Source organism: Pseudophryne corroboree, chromosome 1 (assembly GCF_028390025.1).
Source record: "Pseudophryne corroboree isolate aPseCor3 chromosome 1, aPseCor3.hap2, whole genome shotgun sequence".
Classification (NCBI taxonomy): Eukaryota; Metazoa; Chordata; class Amphibia; order Anura; family Myobatrachidae; genus Pseudophryne; species Pseudophryne corroboree.
Window position 1 is genome coordinate 660,079,522 of NC_086444.1, and position 24,883 is coordinate 660,104,404.

General features: G+C 48.5%; 1 protein-coding gene across 1 annotated transcript in view; it reads right to left on the reverse strand.

Moving 5' to 3' along the window:
• TRMO (tRNA methyltransferase O) overlaps nucleotides 1-24,883 on the reverse strand; it is a 104,152-nt gene that overhangs the window by 13,053 nt on the left and 66,216 nt on the right. The window contains exons 3-4 of the mRNA XM_063914666.1: nucleotides 22,460-22,617; nucleotides 15,225-15,803 (exon numbers count right to left, since the gene is read on the reverse strand). Coding sequence (XP_063770736.1) covers nucleotides 15,225-15,803; nucleotides 22,460-22,617 — 737 coding nt within the window. The remainder of the gene's footprint in view (nucleotides 1-15,224; nucleotides 15,804-22,459; nucleotides 22,618-24,883) is intronic.

Genomic DNA, 24,883 nt, shown 5'->3' on the forward strand with positions numbered 1-24,883 from the left:
GTCTCCCAAAAAGGCGGCAGATTCTCTTATATGTTCCGCCAGAACGCTTAACTCAGTCGGAACACCAGCGTCCAATCCAGTAATCAGTTGGGCAGCCCAATGTTCTGCTGCCTTGTTCACCCAAGATCCTACTAATGTTGGTCGCAGTAAAGCACCAGCAGCCGTATAAATAGACTTCAGGGTCGTTTCCATCTCACGATCCAAAGGATCCTTTAAGGCTGTCGCACCCGGGACCGGCAAGGCAGTCTTCTTTGATAACCTTGAGAGCAATGCATCCACAGAGGAAGTTGTTCCCACTTTTCCGTAATAGTAGGTGGGAAGGGATACGAGGAAAGGAACCGTTTTGGAATGTGGAATCTCTTATCCGGGTGTTTCCAAGCCTCCGATAAAAGTTTATCCAGTTTTGCCGAGAAGGTAAAGGTGACGGAAAGGCTTGCGCTGATCACCAAAAAAGGAAGAATCTGAGGATTCTAGTGGAGCAGTGTCCGTGATGTTTAACACCCGACGGACTGCTCTTATAAAGGCTTTGATTCCTTGGACGTCATCCCGGGACATTGTATCCTCCGTATCAGACATGTCATCAAGTTCTCGTTCCTCTTCCTCCATTCCTTCTCTCACCCTTCGTTCCTTGTCAGACTCGTCTGACTGAAGGATCACCGGAATAGACCTCTTCGTTCTTGGACGCTCCTTTGCGGATGTTTGTCTGGCGGAGGAATCTCTCCGTTTAGCCAAGGTTTTCCTGCTGCCCACGCTGGCTCTGTAGAAAGAGAAGGGGAGGGGGAGAAGAAGAATCACTAGCCCTGGCTTACTATCTTTACGAGAGGCTGCAATTCGGATCGAAGATACGACATCATTTGTGTTAAGGTAACGGCCCAAGTAGGGTTTGAACCTTTCACAGAGGTAGCCGCCTGGACTACATCCTCCTGTGTGCATGCAGAACAAACGGTTGAACCGTCGGAGGCTTGCGGCAACATCTTGTTGCATTTAGGGGGTCATTCCGACCCGTTCGCACGCTGCGGTGCGAACGGGTCCGGAATGCGTATGCGCGGCGGCTGCAATGCGCGTGTGTGACGTTGCCCGGCAACAGGGGTCACCGGGTTACATCGCATCCTATGATGGAAGCGGTCGCAGAGCCGACCGCAAAGAAGATTAACAAGAGGAAGGCTTACCTGGGCGGATCCGGACCGTTGGAGAACGTTTTCGGGGAGTAGTAATGAGAATGGAGGCGTGTCCAACAGAACGGAGGGCGGATGTCTGACGTCAAAGCCGGCTCCAGCATCGCAGAGATCGTCGCACAGGGTAAGTAGGTATAGGGATGGTCTTCTGCTTGAAATTTTTTTAGCTTAGCAGGGCTGCACAAGCGATCGCAGCCCTGCTAAGCTAAAATACACTCCCCCATAGGCGTGTACTAGTTGATCGCAGCAGCAGCAGCAAAAAGTTACTGGCTGCGATCAACTCGGAATGACCACCTTAGTACAGACAAAAAACTTCTGGAGAAGCCTCTTGTGCTGCATTCCTCACAGACATTGTGGACCAGGCTCAAGGACAAGAATGCCGACACGCCATCACACACGTAATATATGTGTAATATATATATATATATGTGTAAGATAGATAGATAGACAGATGAAGCTATATAGAGCTATGTAGAGGGCAGGCGGAATAGAGGAAGAGAACAGAATATTATTATAGAAACTCTTTCCCCTACTGTAAATTCCCTCACGGACCAACTGCCTATCCCCGTGAACTTCAATCTCCAGTGAGTTCACAGGTCCGAGATCTGCAGGATTCAGTGTGTACAGATCTGTAATATAAACATAGGGAGAAATAACAGCGCACACTGCTTTGTTAAAGCTGCTGTAGCTGTTCCCTGATAAGCTCCACTCTCCTTCCCTGCCACCTTGCACCCACTCAGCACCATTTTAAGCGTGGCAGGGCACAACAGGCAATATTATAGCCTATGACACAGCGTCTCAGCGCTGTAATACTTCATCCCCCCCTTCTATGCGCCGCCTCTGTAGAGCGTTTCGGTGCCATATACAAGTGTCGCGGTGTCACGTGGTGAACGATGATAGCCGCGGCTTTACATGAGGCCGATCTGCCTTTCTGCCCACGTGGCGCCTCTTCTGTGCACAGTCCCGCTGCTTGTAGCGCCGACAGCGGAGACTGTGTGAAGAGGGAATAGGCAGCGGTTGCCACGCTCTTACCTCTCCAGGGACACCAGGCACGCGGCGTGCAGAACGGACCTGGCAACAGCTTTTTAGAGAAGCTGTGACAGGTCTCCCCTGACTCAGGCAGGATGCTGAGAACCTGGACCCCACCTTTATCTAGGTGGCGAAGGGTTCTCCTGGAGTGTTTTCTTTTCTTGTATGGTGCAGGAGCACCAGGAATCTTTGACCAGCTCCCTCGGCACAAATTAAAAACTGGGGCTTGTGGGGGATAGAGGGGGAGGAGTCTGCATAATCTTTCAACAAGTTGTAATGTGCCAGCTCCTGATAGCCAACCCGTCTATCAGCCTGCAGTGTCCCCTAGTGGATGCTAGAGAAAAAATAAGAATTTACTCACCGGTAATTCTATTTCTCGTAGTCCGTAGTGGATGCTGGGTACTCCGTAAGGACCATGGGGTATAGACGGGCTCCGCAGGAGACTGGGCACTCTTAAAAGAAAGATTAGGTACTATATCTGGTGTGCATTGGCTCCTCCCTCTATGCCCCTCCTCCAGACCTCAGTTAGGGAAACTGTGCCTGGAAGAGCTGCCATTACTAGGAAAGGATTTGGAATCCAGGGTAAGACTCATACCAGCCACACCAATCACACCGTACAACTTGTGATAACTATACCCAGTTAACAGTATGAAAACAAGAATGAGCCTCATTAACAGATGGCTCATAACAATAACCCTTTAGTTACGCAATAACTATATACATGTATTGCAGAGAGTCCGCACTTGGGACGGGCTCCCAGCATCCACTACGGACTACGAGAAATAGAATTACCGGTGAGTAAATTCTTATTTTCTCTGACGTCCTAGTGGATGCTGGGTACTCCGTAAGGACCATGGGGATTATACCAAAGCTCCCAAACGGGCGGGAGAGTGCGGATGACTCTGCAGCACCGAATGAGCAAACTCAAGGTCCTCCTCAGCCAGGGTATCAAACTTGTAGAATTTTGCAAAAGTGTTTGAACCCGACCAAGTAGCAGCTCAGCAAAGTTGTAAAGCCGAGACCCCTCAGGCAGCCGCCCAAGAAGAGCCCACCTTCCTCGTGGAATGGGCTTTTACTGATTTAGGATGCGGCAGTCCAGCCGCGGAATGTGCAAGTTGAATCGTGCTACAGATCCAGCGAGCAATTGTCTGCTTTGAAGCAGGAGCACCCAGCTTGTTGGGTGCATGCAGGATAAAGAGCAAGTCAGTCTTTCTGACTCTAGCTGTCCTGGAAACATATTTTCAGGGCCCTGACTACGTCCAATAACTTCGAATTCTCCAAGTCACGAGTAGCCGCAGGCACCACAATAGGTTGGTTCAAATGAAACGCTGATACCACCTTAGGAAGAAATTGAGGACGAGTTCTCAATTCCGCCCTGTCCATATGGAAAATCAGATATGGGCTTTTATATGACAAAGCCGCCAATTCTGACACACGCCTGGCCGAAGCCAAGGCCAACAGCATGACCACCTTCCACGTGAGATATTTTAGCTCCACGGTCTTAAGTGGCTCAAACCAATGTGATTTTAGGAAATCCAACACAACGTTGAGATCCCAAGGTGCCACTGGAAGCACAAAAGGGGGCTGAATATGCAGTACTCCCTTAACAAACGTCTGAACTTCAGGCAGTGAAGCCAGTTCTTTTTGAAAGAAAATAGACAGGGCCGAAATCTGGACTTTAATGGATCCCAATTTTAGGCCCATAGTCACTCCCGACTGTAGGAAGTGCAGAAATCGACCCAGCTGAAATTCCTCTGTTGGGGCCTTCCTGGCCTCACACCAAGCAACATATTTTCGCCATATGCGGTGATAATGTTTTGCTGTCACATCCTTCCTAGCCTTCATCAGCGTAGGAATGACTTCATCTGGAATGCCCTTCTCCGTTAGGATCCGGCGTTCAACCGCCATGCCGTCAAACGCAGCCGCGGTAAGTCTTGGAACATACAGGGCCCCTGCCGTAGCAGGTCCTATCGGAGCGGCAGAGGCCATGGGTCCTCTGAGATCATCTCTTGTAGTTCTGGGTACCAAGTTCTTCTTGGCCAATCCGGAACGATGAGTATAGCTCTTACTCCTCTCTTTCTCACTATCCGCAGTACCTTGGGTATGAGGGGAAGAGGAGGGAACACATAAACCGACTGGTACACCCACGGTGTCACTAGCGCGTCCACAGCTATCGCCTGAGGGTCCCTTGACCTGGCGCAATATCTTTTTAGCTTTTTGTTGAGGCGGGACGCCATCATGTCCACCTGTGGCCGTTCCCAACGGTTTACAATCAGCTTGAAGACTTCTGGATGAAGTCCCCACTCTCCCGGGTGGAGGTCGTGTCTGCTGAGGAAGTCTGCTTCCCAGTTGTCCACTCCCGGAATGAACACTGCTGACAGTGCTAGCACGTGATTCTCCGCCCATCGAAGAATCCTTGTGGCTTCTGCCATTGCCATCCTGCTTCTTGTGCCGCCCTGTCGGTTTACATGGGCGACCGCCGTGATGTTGTCTGACTGAATCAGCACCGGTTGGTTTTGAAGCAGGGGTTCTGCTTGACTCAGGGCATTGTGAATGGCCCTTAGTTCCAGAATATTTATGTGTAGGGAAGTTTCCTGACTCGACCATTGTCTTTGGAAGTTTCTTCTACGAGTGACTGCCCCCCAACCTCGGAGGCTTGCATCCGTGGTCACCAGGACCCAGTCCTGTATGCCGAATCTGCGGCCTTCGAGAAGATGAGCACTCTGCAGCCACCACAGCAGAGACACCCTGGCCCTCGGGGACAGGGTGATCTACCGATGCATCTGAAGATGCGATCCGGACCACTTGTCTAATAGATCCCACTGGAAGATCCTTGCATGGAATCTGCCGAAGGGAATTGCTTCGTAAGAAGCTACCATCTTTCCCAGGACTCGCGTGCAGTGATGCACCTACACCTGTTTTGGTTTCAGGAGGTCCCTGACCAGAGATGATAATTCCTGGGCCTTCTCCTCCGGGAGAAAGACCTTCTTCTGTTCTGTGTCCAGAATCATGCCCAAGAACAGCAGACGCGTCGCAGGAATCAGCTGTGACTTTGGGATATTCAGAATCCAGCCGTGCTGATGCAGCACTTCCTGAGATAGTGCTACGCTGACTAGCAACTGCTCTTTGGACCTCGCCTTTATCAGGAAATCGTCCAAGTACGGAATAATTATAACTCCCTTCTTTCGGAAGGGTATCATCATTTCGGCCATTACCTTGGTAAATACCCTCGGTGCCGTGGACAGACCAAACGGCAACGTCTGGAATTGGTAATGACAGTCCTGTACCACAAACCTGAGGTACTCCTGGTGAGGTGGGTAAATGGGGACATGCAGGTATGCATCCTTGATGTCCAGCGACACCATAAAATCCCCCTCTTCCAGGCTTGCAATAACCGCCCTGAGCGATTCCATCTTGAACTTCCTTATATAAGTGTTCAAGGATTTTAAATTTAGGATGGGTCTCACCGAACCGTCTGGTTTCGGTACCACAAACATTGTGGAATAGTAACCCCGCCCCTGTTGAAGGGGGGGTACCTTGATTATCACCTGCTGAAGGTACAGCTTGTGAATAGCCGCCAGTACTACCTCCCTTTCTTTGGGAGTAGCTGGCAAGGCCAATTTGAGGTAACGGCGAGGGGGAGTGGCCTCGAACTCCAGCTTGTATCCCTGAGATACCACTTGCAGTACCCAGAGATCCACCTGTGAGCGAACCCACTGGTCGCTGAAGTTCCGGAGACGCGCCCCTACCGCACCTGGCTCCACCTGTGGAGCCCCAGTGTCATGCGGTGGACTTAGTGGAAGCAGGGGAGGATTTTTATTCCTGGGAACTTGCTGTCTGGTGCAGCTTTTTCCCTCTCCCCTTGCCTCTGGGCAGAAAGGAAGCGCCTCTGATCCGCTTGCCTTTCTGGGGCCGAAAGGACTGTACCTGGTAATACGGTGCTTTCTTAGGCTGTGAGGAAACCTGAGGTAAAAATGTTGACTTCCCAGCTGTTGCTGTGGATACGAGGTCCGAGAGACCATCCCCAAACAATTCCTCACCCTTATAAGGCAAAACCTCCATGTGCCTTTAGAATCAGCATCACCTGTCCACTGCCGAGTCCATAATACTCTCCTGGCAGAAATGGACATTGCGTTAATTCTAGATGCCAGCCGGCAAATATCCCTCTGTGCATCCCTCATATATAAGACGACGTCTTTAATATGCTCTATGGTTAGCAAAATAGTGTCCCTGTCGAGGGTATCAATATTATCTGACAGGGTATCGGACCAAGCTGCTGCAGCACTACACATCCATGCTGAAGCAATTGCACGTCTCAGTATAGTACCTGAGTGTGTATATACAGACTTCAGGATAGCCTCCTGCTTTCTATCAGCAGGCTCATTTAAGGCGGCCGTATCCGGAGACGGCAGTGCCACCTTTTTTGATAAGCGTGTGAGCGCCTTGTCCACCCTAGGGGATGTCTCCCAACGTAACCTGTCCTCTGGCGGGAAAGGGTACGCCATCAGTAACCTCTTAGAAATCACTAGTTTCTTATCGGGGGAACCCCACGCTTCTTCACACACTTCATTCAACTCATCAGATGGGGGAAAAAGCCACTGGTTGCTTTTTCTCCCCAAACATAATACCCTTTTTAGTGGTAACCGGGTTAATGTCAGAAATGTGCAACACATTTTTCATTGCCGTAATCATGCAACGGATGGCCCTTGTGGATTGTACATTTGTCTCATCCTCGTCTACACTGGAGTCAGACTCCGTGTCGACATCTGTGTCTGCCATCTGAGGTAGCGGGCGTTTTTGAGCCCCTGATGGCCTTTGAGACGCCTGGGCAGGCACGGGCTGAGATGCCGGCTGTCCCACTGCTGTCACGTCATCTAACCTTTTATGTAAGGAGTTGACACTGTCAGTTAATACCTTCCACATATCCACCCACTCTGGTGTCGGCCCTGCAGGGGGTGACATCACACTTATCGGCACCTGCTCCGCCTCCACATAAGCTTCCTCATCAAACATGTCGACACAGCCGTACCGACACACCGCACACACACAGGGAATGCTCTGACTGAGGACAGGACCCCACAAAGTCCTTTGGGGAGACAGAGAGAGAGAGTATGCCAGCACACACTACAGCGCTATAAATCACAGGGATGTACACTATAATGAGTGATTTTTCCCCTATAGCAGCTTATTTACACAGTTTTGCGCCTAAATTTATGTGCCCCCCCCTCTCTTTTTTACCCTTGAAGTCTGGAACTGCAGGGGAGAAACTGGGGAGCGTCCTTCCAGCGGAGCTGTGAAGAGAAAATAAGATTTTACTCACCGGTAAATCTATTTCTCATAGTCAGTAGTGGATGCTGGGACTCCGTAAGGACCATGGGGAATAGCGGCTCCGCAGGAGACTGGGCACAACTAAAGAAAGCTTTAGGACTACCTGGTGTGCACTGGCTCCTCCCACTATGACCCTCCTCCAGACCTCAGTTAGGATACTGTGCCCGGAAGAGCTGACACAATAAGGAAGGATTTTGAATCCCGGGTAAGACTCATACCAGCCACACCAATCACACCGTATAACTCGTGACACTATACCCAGTTAACAGTATGAAATATAACTGAGCCTCTCAACAGATGGCTCAACAATAACCCTTTAGTTAGGCAATAACTATATACAAGTATTGCAGACAATCCGCACTTGGGATGGGCGCCCAGCATCCACTACGGACTACGAGAAATAGATTTACCGGTGAGTAAAATCTTATTTTCTCTGACGTCCTAAGTGGATGCTGGGACTCCGTAAGGACCATGGGGATTATACCAAAGCTCCCAAACGGGCGGGAGAGTGCGGATGACTCTGCAGCACCGAATGAGCAAACTCTAGGTCCTCCTCAGCCAGGGTATCAAACTTGTAGACTCTTGCAAAAGTGTTTGAACCCGACCAAGTAGCAGCTCGGCAAATTTGTAAAGCCGAGACCCCTCGGGCAGCCGCCCAAGAAGAGCCCACTTTCCTCGTGGAATGGGCTTTTACAGATTTAGGGTGCGGCAGTCCAGCCGCAGAATGTGCAAGTTGAATCGTGCTACAGATCCAGCGAGCAATAGTCTGCTTAGAAGCAGGAGCACCCAGCTTGTTGGGTGCATACAGGATAAATAGCGAGTCAGTTTTCCTGACTCCAGCCGTCCTGGATATTTTTCAGGGCCCTGACTACGTCCAGTAACTTGGAATCCTCCAAGTCCCAAGTAGCCGCAGGCACCACAATAGGTTGGTTCACATGAAAAACTGATACCACCTTAGGAAGGAATTGGGAACGAGTCCTCAATTCCGCCCTATCCATATAAAAAAATTAGATAAGGGCTTTTGCATGACAAAGCCGCTAATTCTGATACACGCCTGGCCGACGCCAAGGCCAACAGCATGACCACTTTCCACGTGAGGTATTTTAGCTCCACGGATTTAAGTGGCTCAACCCAATGCGACTTCAGGATATCCAACACCACGTTGAGATCCCACGGTGCCACTGGAGGCACAAACGGGGGCTGACTATGCAGCACTCCCTTAACAAAAGTCTGAACTTCAGGCAGTGAAGTCAGTTCTATTTTGGAAGAAAATCGATAGAGCCGAAATCTGGACCTTAATGGAACCCAATTTTAGGCCCATAGTCACCCCTGACTGTAGGAAGTGCAGAAATCGACCAAGCTGAAATTCCTCCGTTGGGGCCTTCCTGGCCTCACAGCACGCAACATATTTCCGCCATATGCGGTGATAATGGTTTGCGTTCACTTCTTTCCTAGCTTTAATTAGCGTAGGAATAACTTCCTCCGGAATGCCTTTTTCCTTCAGGATCCGGCGGTCAACCGCCATGCCGTCAAACGCAGCCGCGGTACGTCTTGGAACAGACAGGCCCCCTGCTGCAGCAGGTCCTGTCTGAGCGGCAGAGGCCATGGGTCCTCTGAGATCATTTCATGGAGTTCTGGGTACCAAGCTCTTCTTGGCCAATCCGGAACAATGAGTATAGTTCTTACTCCTCTCCTTCTTATTATTCTCATTACCCTGGGTATGAGAGGCAGAGAAGAGAACACATACACCGACTGGTACACCCACGGTGTTACCAGAGCGTCCACAGCTATCGCCTGAGGGTCCCTTGACCTGGCGCAATATCTTTTTAGCTTTTTGTTGAGGCGGGACGCCATCATGTCCACCTGTGGCCTTTCCCAATGGTGTACAATCATTTGGAAGACTTCTGGATGAAGTCCCCACTCTCCCGGGTGGAGGTCGTGTCTGCTGAGAAAGTCTGCTTCCCAGTTATCCACTCCGGGAATGAACACTGCTGACAGTGCTAACACATGATTTTCCGCCCATCGGAGAATCCTTGTGGCTTCTGCCATCGCCATTCTGCTTCTTGTGCCGCCCTGTCGGTTTACATGAGCGACCGCCGTGATGTTGTCTGACTGGATCAGCACCGGCCGGTGTTGAAGCATGGGCCTAGGCTGACTTAGGGCATTGTAAATGGCCCTCAGTTCCAGAATATTTTTGTTAGGGAAGTCTCATGACTTGTCCATAGTCCTTGGAAGTTTCTTCCCTGTGTGACTGCCCCCAAGCCTCGAAGGCTGGCATCCGTGGTCACCAGGACCCAGTCCTGTATCCCGAATCTGCGGCCCTCTACAAGATGAGCACTCTGCAGCCACCACAACAGCGACACCCTGGCCCTTGGAGACAGGTTTATCCGCCGATGCATCTGAAGATGGGACCCGTACCACTTGTCCAACAGATCCCACTGGAAAATCCTTGCATGGGACCTGGCGAATGGAATTTCTTCGTAAGAAGCTACCATCTTTCCCAGGGCTCGCGTGCATTGATGCACCGACACCTGTATTTGTATTAGGAGGTCTCTGTCTAGAGACGACAACTCCTTGGACTTCTCCTCCGGGAGAAACCCTTTTTTTCTTGTTCTGTGTCCAGAACCATACCCAGGAACAGTAGACGCGTCGTAGGAACCAGCTGCGACTTTGGAATATTCAGAATCCAGCCGTGCTGTTGTAGCACTTCCCGAGATAGTGCTACTCCGACGAACAACTGCTCCCTGGACCTCGCCTTTATAAGGAGATCGTCCAAGTACGGGATAATTATTTCGGCCATTACCTTGGTAAATACCCTCGGTGCCGGGGACAGACCAACGGCAACGTCTGGAATTGGTAATGACAATCCTGGTGAGGAGGGTAAATAGGGACATGCAGGTAAGCATCCTTGATGTCCAGTGATACCATGAAATTCTCCAGGCTTGCAATAATCGCCCTGAGCGATTCCATTTTGAACTTGAACCTCCGTATATAAAAGTGTTCAAGGATTTCAATTTTAGAATGGGTCTCACCGAACAGTCTGGTTTCGGTACCACAAACATTTTGGAATAGTAACCCCGGCCTTGTTGAAGGAGGGGTACCTTGATTTCACCTGCTGGAAGTACAGCTTGTGAATTGCCGCCAGTACTACCTCCCTTTCTCCGAGGGCAGCAGGCAAGGCTGATGTGAGGTAACGGCGAGGGGGAGTCGCCTCGAACTCCAGCTTGTATCCCTGTGATACTACTTGCAGAACCTAGGGATGCACCTGTGGGCAAGCCCACTGGTCCCTGAAGTTCCCGAGACGCGCCCCCACCGCACCTGTCTCCACCTGTGGAGCCCCAGCGTCATGCGGTGGACTCAGAGGAAGCGGGGGAAGATTTTTGATCCTGGGAACTGGCTGTCTGGTGCAGCTTTTTCCTTCTTCCCTTGTCTCTGTGCAGAAAGGAAGCGCCTTTGACCCGCTTGCTTTTCTGAAGCCGAAAGGACTGTACCTAAAATTACGGTGCTTTCTTAGGCTGTGAAAAAACCTGAGGTAAATTTTTTTCTTCCCAGCTGTTGCTGTGGATACGAGGTCCCAGAGACCATCCCCAAACAATTCCTCACCCTTATAAAGGCAGAATCTCCATGTGCCTTTTAAAGTCAGCATTACCTGTCCACTGCCGGGTCTCTAATACCCTCCTGGCAGAATGGACATTGCATTAATTCTGGATGCCAGCCGGCAAATATCCCTCTGTGCATCCCTCATATATAAGACGACGTCTTTAAAATGCTCTATGTTAGCAAAATATTATCCCTGTCTAGTTATTATCTGACAGGGTATCAGACCACGCTGCAGCAGCACTATTCATGCTGAGGCAATTGCAGGTCTCAGTATAGTACCTGAGTGTGTATATACAGACTTCAGGATAGCCTCCTGCTTTTTATCAGCAGGCTCCTTCAAAGTGGCCGTATCCTAAGACGGCAGTGCCACCTTTTTTGACAAACGTGTGAGCGCCTTATCCACCCTAGGGGATATCTCCCAACGTGACCTATCCTCTGGCGGGAAAGGGTACGCCAGCAGTAACTTTTTAGAAATTACCAGTTTCTTATCGGGGGAACCCATGCTTCTTTACACACTTCATTCACTCATCTGATGGGGGAACAAAACACTGGCTGCTTTTTCCCCCCAAACATAAAACCCCTTTTATGTGGTACTTGGGTTAATGTCAGAAATGTGTAACACATTTTTCATTGCCGAGATCATGCAACGGATGTTCCTAGTGGATTGTGTATATGTCTCAACCTCGTCGACACTGGAGTCAGACTCCGTGTCGACATCTGTGTCTGCCATCTGAGGTAACGGGCGTTTTTTGAGCCCCTGATGGCCTTTGAGACGCCTGGGCAGGCGCGGGCTGAGAAGCCGGCTGTGCCACAGCTGTTACGTCATCCAGCCTTTTATGTAAGGAGTTGACATTGTCGGTTAATACCTTCCACCTATCCATCCACTCTGGTGTCGGCCCCACAGGGGGCGACATCCCATTTATCGGCCTCTGCTCCGCCTCCACGTAACCTTCCTCATCCAACATGTCGACACAGCCGTACCGACACACCGCACACACACAGGGAATGCTCTGACTGAGGACAGGACCCCACAAAGTCCTTTGGGGAGACAGAGAGAGAGTATGCCAGCACACACCAGAGCGCTATATAATGCAGGGATTAACACTATAAATGAGTGATTTTTCCCCCAATAGCTGCTTGTATACACATATTGCGCCTAAATTTGGTGCCCCCCCCTCTCTTTTTAACCCTTTGAGCCTGAAAACTACAGGGGAGAGCCTGGGGAGCTGTCTTCCAGCTGCACTGTGAAGAAAAAATGGCGCCAGTGTGCTGAGGGAGATAGCCCCGCCCCTTTTTCGGCGGACTTTTCTCCCGCTTTTTTCATGGATTCTGGCAGGGGTAATTTATCACATATATAGCCCTGGGACTATATATTGTGATGATTTGCCAGCCAAGGTGTTTATATTGCCCTCAGGGCGCCCCCCCCCCCCCCAGCGCCCTGCACCGATCAGTGACCGGAGTGTGAGGTGTGCATGAGGAGCAATGGCGCACAGCTGCAGTGCTGTGCGCTACCTTGTTGAAGACAGAAGTCTTCTGCCGCCGATTTTCCGGAACACTTCTTGCTTCTGGCTCTGTAAGGGGGCCGGCGGCGCGGCTCCAGGACCGAACATCGAGGTCGGGTCCTGTGGTCGATCCCTCTGGAGCTAATGGTGTCCAGTAGCCTAAGAAGCCCAAGCTACGACCAGTTAGGTAGGCTCGCTTCTTCTCCCCTTAGTCCCTCGCTGCAGTGAGTCTGTTGCCAGCAGATCTCACTGTAAAATAAAAAACCTAAAATATACTTTCTTTCTAGGAGCTCAGGAGAGCCCCTAGTGTGCATCCAGCTCAGCCGGGCACAAAATTCTAACTGACGTCTGGAGGAGGGTCATAGTGGGAGGAGCCAGTGCACACTAGGTAGTCCTAAAGCTTTCTTTAGTTGTGCCCAGTCTCCTGCGGAGCCGCTATTCCCCATGGTCCTTACGGAGTCCCAGCATCCACTTAGGACGTCAGAGAAAATGGCGCTAGTGTGCTGAGGAAGATAGCCCCGCCCCCTCAGCGGCGGGCTTCTCCCGCGTTTTTAATTGTATAATGGCGGGGGTTAATGCACATATACAGTTTATCAGACTGTATTATGTGCTTTTTTCGCCAAGTAAGGTATAATAATTGCTGCCCAGGGCGCCCCCCCACCCCCCCCCAGCGCCCTGCACCCATCAGTGACCGGAGTGTGTGGTGTGCTAAGGGAGCAATGGCGCACAGCTGCAGTGCTGTGCGCTACCTTAATGAAGACCGGAGTCTTCAGCCGCCGATTTTCAACTTCTCTTCGTTCTTCTAGCTCTGCAAGGGGGACGGCGGCGCGGCTCCGGGAACGGACGATCGAGGTCGGGCCCTGTGTTCGATCCCTCTGGAGCTAATGGTGTCCAGTAGCCTTAGAAGCCCAAGCTAGCTGCAAGCAGGTAGGTTTGCTTCTCTCCCCTCAGTCCCTCGTAGCAGTGAGTCTGTTGCCAGCAGATCTCACTGAAAATAAAAAACCTAACAAATACTTTATTTTCTAGGAAGCTCAGGAGAGCCCCTAGGGTGCATCCAGCTCTGGCCGGGCACAGATACTAACTGAGGTCTGGAGGAGGGGCATAGAGGGAGGAGCCAGTGCACACCAGATATAGTACCTAATCTTTCTTTTAAGAGTGCCCAGTCTCCTGCGGAGCCCGTCTATACCCCATGGTCCTTACGGAGTACCCAGCATCCACTAGGACGTCAGAGGAAAGGGAAAAAAATAATGACAGAAAGCTATTTTTTTCCATAGCAAAATAAGTGTAAATTTAAATTTGTGGTACAAAAAATGGGTATGAGTATATTTGGGTCATTTTAGGGTATTTTTTTTTTTTTACAAAAGTGGTAACAGACCGATTACTCCCATCTACAAGTCTATAAACACTTGTCCCACTCTCAAAGCACCCCAATATGCATGCCCCATACCTTGTACCCAAATTTTCATAATTTTGCACTTTTTCACCCCAAAAATTACATGTCATTATTCCCCAATTAAAAGTAATTAAAAACTTCTAAGTGCCTAATTAGTCATTCAGGGGGCCTCAAATGCCTCTCAATGAGTATTAACATCTCCATCCCCTCTTCATTTAAAGCAGGGCACACACTATACGATATATTGTGCAATAATGGTATTTTCAGCCAAATCTGCATGATAACCATATAGTGTGTATGCCCAATCCATCGTTCATTGCCATTGTTCATTGAATCGTCCCATTGAATGTTCTGCAAGTCCAATGGGGTGCTCCTACAGACTACACGGAAATGTTACATGCAGCATGTCATACAGCGGATTGTGTAGTATTGTTACATCACATCGCTGGATCACACCAGAATTCTGGTGTGTACCCAGGTTGTCTCAGAACAAATAGTACTTTTCATCCCTTGCTTAAAAGAAAAGACAGTCTGAGAGAACTTTGACCATTTACGGTTTAATAGTATATTACTAACCCTAAAAAATGTGTATCTCGTTACGTTCATTCATTAAAAATTTTCTTCATTGTTGATAACTGGTGTTTAAAGAACAAAGGGGAAAGTAAAAACCTAGAAAGTTTGGCCAGCCAAAATATACCATTGGCATCAACACCTTACACATTTATTCACATTTGCATTTTCCTATGTTTTCCTGCACATGCTTATTATGGCCCCCATACATTAGCGACATACTGCCGCAATTTAAATATTAACCATGTTTAAAAATCTCAATTCCCCGGTACCGACCGAAAACGGTCAGCAAATCTGGGATTTTTAAAATGAATAATTTCCCCCAATTCCCTGACAAATTGCCAATCATCGATGCTGCCGATCGGTGAATAAGTAGTATCGCGGAGCTTTAGACACCAGAATATTTGCAACATTAGTATGTTATTTCCATACATATCACTATCTACATACAACTAATGAAACCTATTTCATCATAAGAGTTAACTTATATTTCCACATGTTCTATAATCATTGTAAATGGACAGCCACTAGGGAGATAACGGGTACTATGAAGTACATTAACACACACACACACACACACACACACACACACACACACACACACACACACACACACACACCTCTTACCTGAGTCACGCGGAGATTTAAATTGTCTCAACTCCATTTCTGAGTGAGGCGTAAACCTGACTTTTAAGCTCGGCACAGGCGAGTCTTTCACCCAGTTTGGGGCACAACTCTGACTGCTTAGTCTGTTTTTGATTTCCTTTTTGCTTGTCGCCTCTTCACACATTAACTCTGACTGTCTCGGTGCATTTAAACCATCTTTAGGCTGCCTGGAAGAGCATGGACCCTCAACAACAACAGATGGTCCAGCAACAGTCTCCAAAGTCAGAGTCTGGTTTTTGTCATTTAATATTCCCTTTTGACTATCCGATATCTCGTGTTTATCTGCAGAAGTGTCATCTGTGCTAGGGAAGCGCGTAATATAATTTTGCTGGGATTTTTCTTGGTGCTGTTCAGATGAAACAGACCCCGACATATTGGAAATAGCATCTTCACATTTTTGGTACTGCCTCTTCCTTTCTTGCTGCTCCTCCCCACAGGAATGCACAGGTTGTGGGGAATCATATTCCGCAATATAAGGCTTTATATCAATAACTGGAGTGCCTTGTATCATGTCAATACCAGACAAATAGAGAGTGCCACCTGTAAAACAAAAAATAAGATTTTACTTACCGATAAATCTATTTCTCGTAGTCCGTAGTGGATGCTGGGGACTCAGTCAGGACCATGGGGGTATAGCGGCTCCGCAGGAGACAGGGCACAAAAATAAAGCTTTAGGATCAGGTGGTGTGCACTGGCTCCTCCCCCTATGACCCTCCTCCAAGCCTCAGTTAGGATACTGTGCCCGGACGAGCGTACACAATAAGGAAGGATAATGAATCCCGGGTAAGACTCATACCAGCCACACCAATCACACCGTACAACTTGTGATCAGAACCCAGTTAACAGTATGACAAACGTAGGAGCCTCTGAACAGACGGCTCACAACAATAACAACCCGATTTTTTTGTAACAATAACTATGTACAAGTATTGCAGACAATCCGCATTTGGGATGGGCGCCCAGCATCCACTACGGACTACGAGAAATAGATTTATCGGTAAGTAAAATCTTATTTTCTCTGACGTCCTAAGTGGATGCTGGGGACTCCGTCAGGACCATGGGGATTATACCAAAGCTCCCAAACGGGCGGGAGAGTGCGGATGACTCTGCAGCACCGAATGAGAGAACTCCAGGTCCTCTTTAGCCAGGGTATCAAATTTGTAGAATTTTACAAACGTGTTCTCCCCCGACCACGTAGCTGCTCGGCAGAGTTGTAATGCCGAGACCCCCCGGGCAGCCACCCAGGATGAGCCCACTTTCCTTGTGGAATGGGCCTTGACAGATTTTGGTTGTGGCAAGCCTGCCACAGAATGTGCAAGTTGAATTGTGCTACAAATCCAACGAGCAATCGTCTGCTTAGAAGCAGGAGCACCCAGCTTGTTGGGTGCATACAATATAAACAGCGAGTCAGACTTTCTGACTCCAGCCGTTCTTGAAATATATATTTTCAATGCCCGGACCACGTCCAACAACTTGGAATCCTCCAAATCGTTAGTAGCCGCAGGCACCACAATAGGCTGGTTCAGGTGAAACGCTGACACCACCTTAGGCAGAAAATGAGGACGCGTCCGCAGTTCTGCCCTGTCCGAATGGAAAATCAGATATGGGCTTTTATAGGATAAAGCCGCCAATTCTGACACTCTCCTGGCTGAAGCCAGGGCCAGTAGCATGGTTACTTTCCATGTAAGATATTTCAAATCCGCCGATTTGAGTGGCTCAAACCAATGGGATTTGAGAAAATCCAAAACTACATTAAGGTCCCACGGAGCCACTGGGGGCACAACCGGGGGCTGTATATGTAGTACTCCTTTTACAAAAGTCTGGACTTCAGGAACTGAAGCCAATTCTTTCTGGAAGAAAATCGACAGGGCCGAAATTTGAACCTTAATGGACCCCAATTTGAGGCCCATAGACAATCCTGTTTGCAGGAAATGTAGAAATCGACCCAATTGAAATTCCTCCGTGGGGGCCTTCCTGGCCTCACACCACGCAACATATTTTCTCCAAATGCGGTGATAATGTTGTGCAGTCACCTCCTTCCTGGCTTTTACCAGTGTAGGAATGACCTCTTCCGGAATGCCTTTTTCCCTTAGAATTCGGCGTTCAACCGCCACGCCGTCAAACGCAGCTGCGGTAAGTCTTGGAATAGACACGGTCCCTGCTGAAGCAGGTCCCGTCTTAGAGGTAGAGGCCACGTATCCTCCGTGAGCATCTCTTGAAGTTCCGGGTACCAAGTTCTTCTTGGCCAATCCGGAGCCACGAGTATCGTTCTTACTCCCCTTTGCCGTATAATTCTCAGTACTTTTGGTATGAGAGGCAGAGGAGGGAACACATACACTGACTGGAACACCCACGGTGTTACCAGAGCGTCCACAGCTATTGCCTGAGGGTCTCTTGACCTGGCGCAATACCTGTCCAGTTTTTTGTTGAGGCGGGACGCCATCATATCCACCTTTGGTTTTTCCCAACGGTTCACAATCATGTGGAAGACTTCTGGATGAAGTCCCCACTCTCCCGGGTGTAGATCGTGTCTGCTGAGGAAGTCTGCTTCCCAGTTGTCCACTCCCGGAATGAACACTGCTGACAGTGCTATCACATGATCTTCCGCCCAGCGAAGAATCCTTGCAGCTTCTGCCATTGCTGTCCTGCTTCTTGTGCCGCCCTGTCTGTTTACGTGGGCGACTGCCGTGATGTTGTCCGACTGGATCAACACCGGCTGACCCTGAAGCAGGGGTTTTGCCAGACTTAGAGCATTGTAAATCGCTCTTAGCTCCAGTATATTTATGTGAAAAGACATCTCCAGGCTTGACCATACTCCCTGGAAGTTTCTTCCCTGTGTGACCGCTCCCCAGCCTCTCAGACTGGCATCCGTGGTCACCAGGACCCAGTCCTGTATGCCGAATCTGCGGCCCTCTAACAGATGAGCACTCTGCAACCACCACAGAAGAGACACCCTTGTCCGTGGTGATAAGGTTATCCGCTGGTGCATCTGCAGATGCGATCCGGACCATTTGTCCAACAGATCCCACTGAAAAGTTCGTGCGTGGAATCTGCCGAATGGAATCGCTTCGTAAGAAGCCACCATCTTTCCCAGGACTCTTGTGCATTGATGCACAGACACTTTTCCTGGTTTTAGGAGGTTCCTGACAAGTTTGGATAACTCCTTGGCTTTCTCCTCCGGAAGAAACACCTTTTTCTGAACCGTGTCCAGAATCATTCCCAGGAACAGCAGACGTGTTGTCGGTGTCAACTGAGATTTTGGAAAATTCAGAATCCACCCGTGTTGTTGCAGCACTAATTGGGTTAGTGCTACTCCGTCCTCCAGCTGTTCTCTGGACCTTGCCCTTATCAGGAGATCGTCCAAGTAAGGGATAATTAATACGCCTCTTCTTCGAAGAAGAATCATCATTTCGGCCATTACCTTGGTAAAGACCCGAGGTGCCGTGGACAATCCAAACGGCAGCGTCTGAAACTGATAATGACAGTTTTGCACCACGAACCTGAGGTACCCTTGATGTGAAGGGCAAATTGGGACATGCAGGTAAGCATCCTTTATGTCCAGGGACACCATAAAGTCCCCTTCTTCCAGATTCGCTATCACTGCTCTGAGTGACTCCATCTTGAATTTGAATTTCTGTATGTACAGGTTCAAAGATTTCAGATTTAGAATAGGTCTTACCGAGCCGTCCGGCTTCGGTACCACAAATAGCGTGGAGTAATACCCTTTTCCTTGTTGTAGGAGGGGTACCTTGACTATCACCTGCTGAGAAAACAGCTTGTGAATGGCTTCCAATACCGTCGCCCTGTCTGAGGGAGACGTTGGCAAAGCAGACTTTAGGAACCGGCGAGGGGGAGACTTCTCGAATTCCAACCTGTAACCCTGAGATACTACCTGCAGGATCCAGGGGTCCACCTGTGAGCAAGCCCACTGTGCGCTGAAATTCTTGAGTCGACCCCCCACCGCTCCTGAGTCCGCTTGTAAAGCCCCAGCGTCATGCTGAGGGCTTTGCAGAACCCTGGGAGGGCTTCTGTTCCTGGGCAGGGGCAGCTTGCTGTCCTCTCTTACCCCTTCCTCTGCCCCGGGGCAGATATGACTGTCCTTTTGCCCGCTTGTTCTTATAGGACCGAAAGGACTGCGGCTGAAAAGACGGTGTCTTTTTCTGTTGGGAGGGGGTCTGAGGTAAAAAGGTGGATTTTCCGGCAGTTGCCGTGGCCACCAGATCCGATAGACCGACGCCAAATAATTCCTCCCCTTTATACGGCAATACTTCCATATGTCGTTTAGAATCCGCATCACCTGACCACTGTCGCGTCCATAAACTTCTTCTGGCAGATATGGACATCGCATTTACTCTCGATGCCAGAGTGCAAATATCCCTCTGAGCATCTCGCATATAAAGAAAAGCATCCTTTAATTGCTCTATAGTCAATAAAATACTGTCCCTATCCAGGGTATCAATATTTTCAGTCAGGGAATCCGACCAGACCACCCCAGCACTGCACATCCAGGCTGAGGCGAAGGCTGGTCGCAGTATAACACCAGTATGTGTGTATATACTTTTTAGGGTAGTTTCCAGCCTCCTATCAGCTGGATCCTTGAGGGCGGCCGTATCAGGAGACGGTAACGCCACTTGTTTTGATAAGCGTGTGAGCGCCTTATCCACCCAAGGGGGTGTTTCCCAGCGCGCCCTAACCTCTGGCGGGAAAGGGTATAATGCCAATAACTTTTTTGAAATTAGCACTTTTCTATCTGGGTTAACCCACGCTTCATCACATACATCATTCAATTCCTCTGATTCAGGAAAAACTACAGGTAGTTTTTTCACCCCCCACATAATACCCCTTTTTGTGGTACTTGCAGTATCAGAGATATGCAAAGCCTCCTTCATTGCCGTGATCATATAACGTGTGGCCCTACTTGAAAATACGTTTGTTTCTTCACCGTCGACACTAGATTCAGTGTCCGTGTCTGGGTCTGTGTCGACCGACTGAGGTAAAGGGCGTTTTACAGCCCCTGACGGTGTCTGAGACGCCTGGGCAGGTACCAACTGGTTTTCCGGCCGTCTCATGTCGTCAACTGATTTTTGTAATGTGCTGACATTATCACGTAATTCCATAAACAAAGCCATCCATTCCGGTGTCGACTCCCTGGGGGGTGACATCACCATTATCGGCAATTGCTCTGCCTCCACACCAACATCGTCCTCATACATGTCGACACACACGTACCGACACACAGCAGACACACAGGGAATGCTCTTATCGAAGACAGGACCCCACTAGCCCTTTGGGGAGACAGAGGGAGAGTTTGCCAGCACACACCCAAGCGCTATAATATATATATGGGAACAACCTTATATAAGTGTTGTATCCTTATAGCAGCTTAAATATATAAAATATCGCCAAAAAAGTGCCCCCCCTCTCTGTTTTACCCTGTTTCTGTAGTGCAGTGCAGGGGAGAGTCCTGGGAGCCTTCCTCACAGCGGAGCTGAGCAGGAAAATGGCGCTGTGTGCTGAGGAGAATAAGCCCCGCCCCCTATTCCGGCGGGCTTTTCTCCCGGAGTTTGAGATATCTGGCATGGGTTTAATACATCCATATAGCCTCAAGGGCTATATGTGATGTATTTTTTAGCCATAAAAGGTATTATACATTGCTGCCCAGGGCGCCCCCAGCAGCGCCCTGCACCCTCCGTGACCTATGGTGTGAAGTGTGTGACAACAATGGCGCACAGCTGCAGTGCTGTGCGCTACCTTCATGAAGACTGAAAAGCCTTCTGCCGCCGGTTTCTGGACCTTCAATCTTCAGCATCTGCAAGGGGGGTCGGCGGCGCGGCTCCGGGACGAACCCCAGGGTGAGACCTGTGTTCCGACTCCCTCTGGAGCTAATGGTGTCCAGTAGCCTAAGAAGCCAATCCATCCTGCACGCAGGTGAGTTGAACTTCTCTCCCCTAAGTCCCTCGATGCAGTGAGCCTGTTGCCAGCAGGACTCACTGAACATAAAAAACCTAAAAACTTTTTCTAAGCAGCTCCTTAAGAGAGCCACCTAGATTGCACCCTGCTCGGACGGGCACAAAAACCTAACTGAGGCTTGGAGGAGGGTCATAGGGGGAGGAGCCAGTGCACACCACCTGATCCTAAAGCTTTATTTTTGTGCCCTGTCTCCTGCGGAGCCGCTATACCGCCATGGTCCTGACGGAGTCCCCAGCATCCACTTAGGACGTCAGAGAAATGTGCATTTACTAAATTAGTTGTTATATCAACTAAAAATATCTGTGTGATTAATACTGTAATATATACCAAACTAAGACCTAACACGGGATTATATGTTAGTATAGAAGTATATCTGTAAAGAAAAAATAACCCACATGCTTTATCTATAAGGAGTCGATCTTCATTCACATTACACAGAAAATGTGGGATCTCTGCAGCACATTGGAAACTTAATTCCTATTTTCCATATATAACTTTCCCATAGCATTAAATACCAGCACCCAATGCATATCCATTCACAATGTAAGAGTACCAAAGGTTCTCACACTGAAGTGTGAAAATATGCAAATGGTGGTTTAAGCATTCCCTTTGTGCAACAGACTTCACCTGCCGTATGACACCCACTTTGCATATCTGAGCAATGCTTAAGTGCACTGGTGGATCCAAGCTCTCTACCATCAATCCCCTGCCTGGTGCAGAGTTTCCCTTATTACCTTAAACTATGGCCACTGTGGCTGCAGTGCTGTGATAGAGATTGCAGCCACATGCTGAAACACACCCATGACACTCCAATAACATGCCCATGACAACTCCTTTTCTCCACTTATTGATCATAGAAATGGTCTCAAGTAATAATAACGATGTCGTACACAATTGTGTACACCATCGCACACTTTGGTTGCCATGCGCACAATAATGGTTTATTGCAGGCATTTCCAACCATAGTCCTCAAGGCACACTAACAGTGCATGTTTTAGTGATATCCAGGCTGCAGCACAGATGGTTAAATCAAAATAACTGAGCTACTAATTAAGTCACCTGTGCTGAAGCCTGGATATCACTAAAACCTGCACTGTTAATGTGCCTTGAGGACCGTGGTTGGGAATGCCTGGTTTATTGCATGCATAATAGCAGGAAAAAAAAAATTAACTTGGCAAACATCGGTATTACATCCAACTCTGCATCACCCATTGGTTGCACATTACCTTCTACTTTCTCCAGTTTGGCCAGAGTTAGTCCAATTGCATTGGGACGATGAGGACTCCTTGTAGAAAACACTCCCGTTTTTGCTCCATTCAGTCTCGGCGGTTGGACTTTTGCTTTGCAACTTAAATGACCATTTTTATGAAAAATGAATAAAATCCTAGGACATTAAGCATGTTGTAGTGTTAAAATAAATGTAAAATATCAAGGAAAAGCTCATTTTCACAAAATGTACATAGACAATATATTGTGATTCCAGTTTACAAAAGGAGCGCCTATTGCTTTATGTTTCTACATCTTATTCCTAGTCCGCTAAACCTCTCTCTCTGTATGTTAATGTATTGTTATACTCGAGTGTACCATACTGAATAATATATAAATCTGCCTTATAAAAATATTAATAATTGTAATTAAAAAAAGAGTCTGAATAAAAGCACTAGGTTGCCCTTTATCGCCCACCGGCCTCTTCCGTTCACCCTTCGACGCATGCAGTAACTGGGACATTCTTACCTCAACTTGCCAGCAGATCAAGACAATGCAATCTTGATCATGTTAGGACAAAAAACGAGATTTATGGTAAGAACTTACCGTTGTTAAATCTTTCTGCGAGGTACACTGGGCTCCACAAGGATAGACATTGGGGTGTAGAGTAGGATCTTGATCCGAAGCTCCAACAGGCTCAAAAGCTTTGACCTTCTTCCCAAGATGCATAGCGCCTCCTATATCACCCCGCCTCCGTGCACAGGAGCTCAGTTTTGTTAAACCAGCCCAATGCAGTAGCAAGTAAAAGAGACAACTGCAAGTTGCCACTGTCAAAGTCAGAAAAATATCACGCTGCACGTTGCCATATATTTACCTCATGCGCGTGCCTGCTGCACGTGCACATTCTCTCCCGTGCGTGCGGATACTCGCAGCCGCGTGATGGTGCCTCGGCCATGCGCTCGAGCGCGTGGTATGTGCATTTACGGTAGAGTTTGTGTGCGTCTAGCGGGCGACTCAATCGTTAGATAATAAATCCATATAGCATGTTTTATAGATAATGTTCCCTTTAGTAATAACTGTAAGTTTGTTTAATGTGACTTGTTCACGGACTTGGCAATCCCTCTTTGCGTGGTACAAAGGGTCTGATTAAGGTTGAACAGTGGTGTCTGGTACCTAACCGAAGAGTATTTTAATAGCATTAATCCGGTGTTGGTTAGGTAAAGATTAATCGCTCCTGCGTGTAGTTATGGCCATTAGTAGTTTCTGGACATATTCTATATTTGCAGTTCATTATCCATGCGGCGGGAATCCGGAGATTCCCACCCACCTGAGCTGTTTGAAATAGTCACAGCCCACCTGTTCAAACTAACCTATGACCTTTTGATATGATGCGAAGAGACATTCCTGTGTCCAATGAACAATGAGATTGTAGGTCCCTTTGTAGTATACTGTACTCAGTGTATATAAGATCAGCCAGCCTGAACAGCTCTCCCACTCTCCACAAACGGTTTTCATATTGACAAACTCGGAGCTGGTACCAGGCTGCGCTGCGATCGTTCCCAGTGTGTGTGTAAGTAATTCTCTGTGATTATCTCGCTCTTTGTTTGTATTGGCCACATTCTCTCTCTCTCTCTGTTTAGTTTAAGATTGTAACGTTATTGTATATTTCTGTCTAGATATTCTGTTAGAATTATATGTTAGTATGTAGTGTATGACTTGTAACTGTTTTACCCCTTTTCAATATAACTAAAAGCTTGTTAGTAAAGGTGTTGGATTCTTAGCACGGTATTGTGTGTTCATTACATTGCAGAGGGTAATAGGAGCGTCTCGATCGCTCAAACAGCTTTAGTGTTAACAAGGTTAAGCAGCGTTATATCGCTACAGTGTTTCAGTACAAAGGTTTACAGTATAAGAATATCCTGTGTGTTACATTCAAGGTTTACTGATTGTCATCTTGTGAGCGTCTGCGCCGCTCGTGATCTCCTCGTGGTCTCGAGCGTCCGCTACGCTGATAGCGTAGCATTACGGTTGTCGCTCGCCTATAGCGTGCTCGACACCACGCATTAAGCTGTGAGCGAGCGTGCCGCATGTGCGTCTCGATCACGGCCTAGCGTATGCTACGCTAAATACGTACCCTTACGGTACCCCATACGCCAATTGCGTACTGTGTCTCTTACCCATTATTGTGAAGTTATAAGGTAATCTAAATCAGCATTATCAATTGGCGGCTCGTCCGTTCTCCACATATCCGCACTAGCGAAAACAAACGTTATCCGTCAGCAAGGGCGGGAAGGCAGTATCCCTTCGTATCGGGATACAGGAGTGCTGACTAGATAAGAGTCTGTTTCGCTAGATTGAAGGAGTGTTGGTGGGATCCGGAACCGGAGGTAAGAACAATACGCTATTGTTTTTTTTAAAACTGTTTATTTCTGTTTTGCGTACAC